The sequence below is a fragment of the Piliocolobus tephrosceles genome, chromosome 6, assembly GCF_002776525.5.
Source record: "Piliocolobus tephrosceles isolate RC106 chromosome 6, ASM277652v3, whole genome shotgun sequence".
NCBI lineage: Eukaryota > Metazoa > Chordata > Mammalia > Primates > Cercopithecidae > Piliocolobus > Piliocolobus tephrosceles.
Window position 1 is genome coordinate 136,422,653 of NC_045439.1, and position 6,021 is coordinate 136,428,673.

Here is a 6,021-nt window from a genome sequence, read left to right on the forward strand (position 1 = left end):
CATTACTAGTTACTCAATTTCTCTTTAACAAGATTTCTGTAATTCCTTTATGAGTAGAGGAACTAGTATGAGGATTAGTGCATTGGGTTACAAAGGAGAAGACCTGTGTAAGCCTACCCTGCCCTAAACCAGCCAGGCTGTGATCTCAGATTAGTGATGTTACTTCTCAGTGTCAAGTTTACCCTAATTGATAAAAAGGAAAGGTTTCTACAGGGAGACCCCTATGCTCTCTTTCTGTCCCAAGGCTCAGTGAGTTTCTTTCTTTTTTTTTTTCTTTTTCTTTTTTTGAGATGGAGTCTCGCTCTGTTGCCCAGGCTGGAGTGCAGTGGCGTGATCTCGGGTCACTGCAACCTCTTCCTCCCAGGTTTTAAGCCATTCTCCTGCCTCAGCCTCCCAAAGTGTTAGGATTACAGGCATGAGCCACCGTTCCTGGCCAGCTCTGAGTTGCAACTTTGCCCAAGGATGCTGTGTGTGCCCATTATTGTGCCAGACTCAGGAAAATATTCATCCAACAGATGTTTATTGAATGCCTTGTGTCCCCGGTTCCATGGACACCATGATGAGCAAGACAGTGATGCCTCACAGTCCCCTAGTGGAAGTTACATCAAGATTAAAGCCCAAGAAACAAGCAGAAGATTTTAGCTTACAACTTGGTCGAATTGGATCTAAAACTTGGGAGTGTGCATGAGTTGATCAGGGGCTGTTTTACGAAAGCCCCACCCAATTTTTGACTTAGAATTTGAATTCACTCCTTGGCTACCAGGCAGGACTCTCTAGGTGCTTTGCAGAGAACTTATCTTTCTACATTTTGTTTTCTTATTCAGCTCCAGCTGAATGAGAGCAAGAGAGTCAGAAATGGAACTTTTGAAAATAATCACTAAGGAAAAGAGATGTGTGTCTCAGAAAACTCCCCTCAAAGAAAGTCCTGCCCCTCAATTCATGGCGCATAATTTTTCAGGCAGGATAGGACCTCTGAGACCACCACATTAAAAGCCTCATTTTATAAAAAAGAGAATCAAGAGCTTCAGAAAACTAAATCTCAGTTTTATTCCTCCAGATAATACACATGTGATTTACTTTCTTCTTTCACTATTTAAGGTTCCTTAATCCTTGAAAAAGTTACCCCCAAAAGAGGTTCCTTCTATTTTTCCTTCCTTTGTAACAGATCACAGGGTCCCACTGTTCATTACTTCCCAGAAACAGCCATCCTTTTACAGAGCCATCGCTTTCTCCCAGGGGCTGATACGGGCAGATCATCTGTAATCCTCCCTAGCACAGGTCCAGAGCAAGTTGGGGATGGAGGGGCTGGGCTGGTGCAGCAGACTCGTGTTCCTGCGTATGATTCCAGGTCTCCAGGAAGGCATATGGTGAGGAAGGCGGAGCCCTCTTGACGCCCCTCACTGGCCACTGTGCCAAGGCTCTTATTGGGCGCTGAGCCCAGCTGCTCAAAGTTGGGGTAATTCCAAGAATGAATTTAGTGATAAAACCTCACTTGTGCTGGGAGGGGTGGCTCACGCCTGTAATCCCAGCACTTTGGGAGGCTGAGGTGGGTGGATCACCTGAGGTGATTGAGACCAGCCTGGTCAACATGGTGAAACCCCATCTCTAATAAAAATACAAAAATTAGCCTGGTGTGGTGGCACGTGCCTGTAATCCCAGCTACTGGGGAGGCTGAAACAGGAGAATTGCTTGAACCTGGGAGGGAGAGGTTGCAGTGAGCCAAGATCGTGCCACTGCACTCCAGCCTGGGCAACAGAGTGAGACTCTGTCTCAAGAAAAAAACAAACAAACAAACAAAAAACCCTCACTTGTAAGCAGGCAGAAGGTGCTGTTGGGATTCCCATGCTCTGCCCATGTATTTCCTTCTCCATCCATGGTGAATCCCAAAATATGCCTCCATTCCTCTGAATTAAACATGTGTGGGGCTGACCGTGAGTGGGGCTAGAGTGCCTGTCCCAGTGGAAAGGCATATGTAGTGTTGTTCTAAGGCAGCTACCTCAGCCTGGGAGAGGGGGTGTCTCAGGCCTGGTCAGGACTGGTCAAGCCAGTGGTCAGCCTGGGACGAGAGGGAAGGAAGATGCCACAGGAGGTGACGCATCAGACTTGTTTGACAGTTTTTTTCCTAGGATTGGCCCAACAGAGACAGGATAAAAAGAAGTAGAGAGCCCTCAAGTGAAACAAGTCCCAGGGGTGTGTACATATATGGGAACAACCTGGTGTGGGGAGTGCAGGCTTCACCGTGCATTTGGCAAGAAAGTGCAACGTTATGTGCAAAGTGATCTCCTGATTGCGTTTTAAAAATTAAAAGTTCCCAGCATGTGGAAGGTATTTGCTAAGAATTCAATGAATGGTTGACCTAGGGGTGCCTGGATGATCACGGCACTTACGTTTTTATAGCAGAACAATGGGCAGCGCCGGGCCTTCCCTCTCATATGGGCAAAGATCAGCAAGTGATCTGGGCCAGGCAGTGCCCACATCCGGAATAAGAAGCCGAAGAGCCCAGAGGAAGGCCCTTCTCACTGCATCTTCCATTACCCCAAGACGTGACTTGCCCGATTTCCTTTCCGATCCACGTTTCTGAGGCGAACAGCTATGAAAAGTAGCATGTTTATCTTTGCGTGAGAGATGGTGGCACGTTGTGTATTAACTGCACAGCATTTGTGAAAGTTTTCAGAGCTCTTGGGGAAACCGAGAATGAGAGGAGACAGAGGCAGGGAGAGGGGTTCCTGAAGCCCAGTGGAGTTCACAGAAGGAATTCCGGGGAGATGGGCAGGGGCGGGGAGAAGGGCAGGGGCGGGGAGAAAATGAGAGCGGGAAGCGGCACTTGTCCCAAGTTTTGGTCCTTGGGGCCTCGGCATCCTGCTTGGGCCTAAGACTGGCATCTCCCATTTGAGGGACTGACAGTGTGGCGGACCCTCAACTAGCACAGATAACAAATGAAGTAACAAATGGGACAAAGGAGGGGCGCACGCGGCGCCGGACTCGAGAAGAGCGCCTGGCAGGGCACAAATCCCATAGAGGAAGAGACCTTCTGCGCTGAGACCTCACCTTCCCCTTACCCACGAAGGGCCACGAAGGTCTCCTCGGGCCTCCTCAGAACGCTAGCTGCCTCCCCACCTGTCGTCTACCGCCCTTTAGAGGTTCTGGAGAAGGGCACGCCCCGGCGAGCCGAAGGCTGCGGGGCGGGGCGCGAGTTTCAGCCTCTGGGACACACAGCTGGTGCGTCCCGCGCCTCAAGTGCGCGCTCCAGGAAGTCCGGAGCCGGGAGGATCCGGGCTCGCGGTCCCGCCCTACCTCTGGCGAGGTCGGGAGAAAAAAGGGCCAGATCGCCCGCTTGAGGGCCCAGAAACCCACCGGGCGGCAGTACAGACTTTCCCGAAATGTCTCTGTCTCCGCGCTGCGAGCGCACAGGAACCCAGGGTCGCCGGGGTCGCCGTGGCTTGGCTGAATGTCCAAAGCCAGGCGAGGGCGGGGGTCTCAGTCCAGCTATGCGAGCCCTTCTCTAGTGGTGCCAGCTCCTATGCCGGGCTCCCGGGCCGGTGGGAGGCGTGTGTGCCTGTCTGTGTGTGCAGGGGACACTCGGCTTCCCAGTAGCCCATGCCGAGCCCCCGCCCTCCGCTCCGGGCCGGGGAACCCCTCCCCCAGCTCAGAGATCCCTGCGCGCCCCCTGCTCACTTTGTCAATGCGAGAAAGCGGCCGTGCCGGAGACAAAGAAACTCCTGCCTCCCTCCACTCTCGGCCCCTCCGCCCGCCCGAGACACTCCCCGGCGCCCTCCCTCGACCCCGGCGACACTGCGCTTGGACACGCCAGGCAGGGGGGCAGGGTGGGCGAGCCCGCTTCCCGACGCGGGCCAGCTGGGGGCTTCCCGTGAGCCCCGCCCGGGGACACCCCACGGCAGCCGCGCCCCCACCCTCCTCTCCCCAAACCGTCCCGGGCCCGGTCACTGCTACCTTCTGCCAAACCGTCCCTACCTCTCCAGCGGAGCTACGGAGGGGGGTGGGGGCGCGGCGCACACAAAGGGGGTCGGAGGGTGGAGAGTAGGGAAGGAGGGAGAGATCCCGCCAGGGCTCGTGGCACGGGCCTGGGCGCAGGTATTTACCCGATTTCTTCTTCGATCTCTGAGATGTCTGCGAAGATGAGGAAGACCACGAGCAGCGTGAGCGCGGCCAGCATCCAGCTCCGGAACTGCAGCTGCATGGTGGGTTCGCGCCCGCCGGGACCCACGCGGGCCGGCGCGAGGAACAGGGGCTGGAGGGCGCAGCGGCGGACGCCGGAGCCTCCGCGTGCCGCGCGCAGCTGGGCAGATACCCTGCGCTCGGGGCGAGTCCGGGCCGGCGGCGGCAGCGGCAGCGGCAGCGGCAGCGACAGGCAGGGGTTGCTCAGGCGCGGCGAGCCCGCTCGCTCCCTTTCGGCTCCCGCCTGCCCCTCCCTACCTCCTTCCTCTCCCTTCCCCCGCCCCGCGCCCGGCTCCGCGCGCAGTTTGACAGCTTTGCTCCGCGCTTCTGCTCGCCTCCTCCCACCAACTCCAGCGTCCAGACCTGCTAGCCTTTGCTTCTCCCGCCTGGCTTTATTCAGCTTCCGAGGGCGCGGGGTTGCAGCCAGAGGCTGCCACTCCTGGCCTAGAGAGGCTGGGCTCTGGCCACCGCGAACGACCGGGTACTGAGCTGAACCCAGAGAAGTGCGCGCACCGCCCGGCGCACCCCTCAGGCAGGCAAACGCCCTCCCTCGCCCGCTCTTTGTCCAGCTCCCTCGCTTCCTCGCAAAGTTTTCTCAACACAAAGACCAACACCTGAGGACAGCCCCCAGCGCGCGGCGAGAAGGCGGTTTCAGCCAGGCAGATGTTTCAGCAGTTGATGAATTAGGAGGGGAGGTGGAGGAAGGGGAGGAGAGAAGAAATATCCAAGACAGGCCAACTTCGGTGAAGATGCTGACTACAGTTTGTGGGCGAGGCTCTCTCGAGAAACCACTCCCTCCAGGTGCTTATCTTGGTCTCCATTTACAGACCCGATACTAGGTCCGGAGAGCTCTCCGAGCTGCCCCCAGGTCACGAAATCCTGGCTGGAACCCTCGGCTAGAACCCCAATGGGAGACTTAGCGCCCGTCTTCCCTCCGCCCTCGCGGTACTGACGCCGGGTGGCCTTCATCTCCTCAGTTCTTGGACTCTCAATAGCCCCAAAATCAATAACCCTGGGAGTCCTGTCTTGATCAAAATGCCTTCTAGAAAAATATGGCTCCCACAAGGGGTAATGTCCCCCACTCTTCCTGAATATTTCACACTTTCACTTCCTTAGACAGTTTAAGTCAAATTACATTTCACATCAGCCATTAGCCAGGGATGGGAAGGGCCCCATTAAGTTTTACTGGAATTAGATAATTATCTTTTATTTTCTTTGCACTAATTGGAACAATTCCTGAAATTAAGAAATGTAACTTTCCAGAAATGATCATCTGGTTTATGAAAGGGTCCTTGGGGTTTGAGTGTGGGGAGGAGGAGACCTGTTGGAGAAGCTATACGGAATGTCCTAAGTGCTGGAAACCACAACCCAGTGAATGGGAGGGGCGGGTTGGCCTTGTTCCCTGGACCACTCAGAGGAGTTTGCAGAGGGGCTGGCAGCAGCCAAGTCCCTTCATGGCGCCCCCGGGGATGTAAGAGGGCCTTCTGATTTCCCACCAAAGCACCGCTTGTGCTCAGAGCACTTCTGCCTCTTCGTGTGTACGGAGGAGCAGGAGGGAGGCTTCCAAGCCAGGGGCTACTGCACTTGTTGACCCTAGGAGCCAGGACAGGCTCTCGCCTGCAGGAGGAGCTCCCATCACCCAACCTGGAGAGCAGATTAGGGAAGCAGCACAGCGGCAAGGGAGAGCTCTGCATTACCTCCTTTGAGGGGTGCCAGGAGCAGATGTCTTTGACACAGAGGAAGAAAGGACTAATTCCTGCCTCAGCGCTTCATTTCCTTCCCATCCCTTGGCAAAGTCAGTGCACCCCTGCTCCTTTTACAGTAAGCACTTCGAAAATACCACGT

The 6,021-nt window shown here is 55.4% G+C and overlaps 1 protein-coding gene across 2 annotated transcripts in view; it reads right to left on the reverse strand.

Moving 5' to 3' along the window:
- Positions 1–4,429, reverse strand: part of ST8SIA2 (ST8 alpha-N-acetyl-neuraminide alpha-2,8-sialyltransferase 2) — a 75,043-nt gene extending 70,614 nt beyond the window's left edge. Inside the window, exon 1 of one of the 2 annotated variants that reach the window (XM_023220834.1) lies at positions 4,101–4,370. In XM_023220834.1, the coding sequence (XP_023076602.1) occupies positions 4,101–4,198 (98 nt within the window). In that variant the 5' untranslated portion in view covers positions 4,199–4,370. Of the gene's footprint in view, positions 1–4,100 lie in introns of both variants that reach the window. The other variant, XM_023220833.1, reaches the window with a different exon arrangement.
- Positions 4,430–6,021: the final 1,592 nt, after the last annotated feature.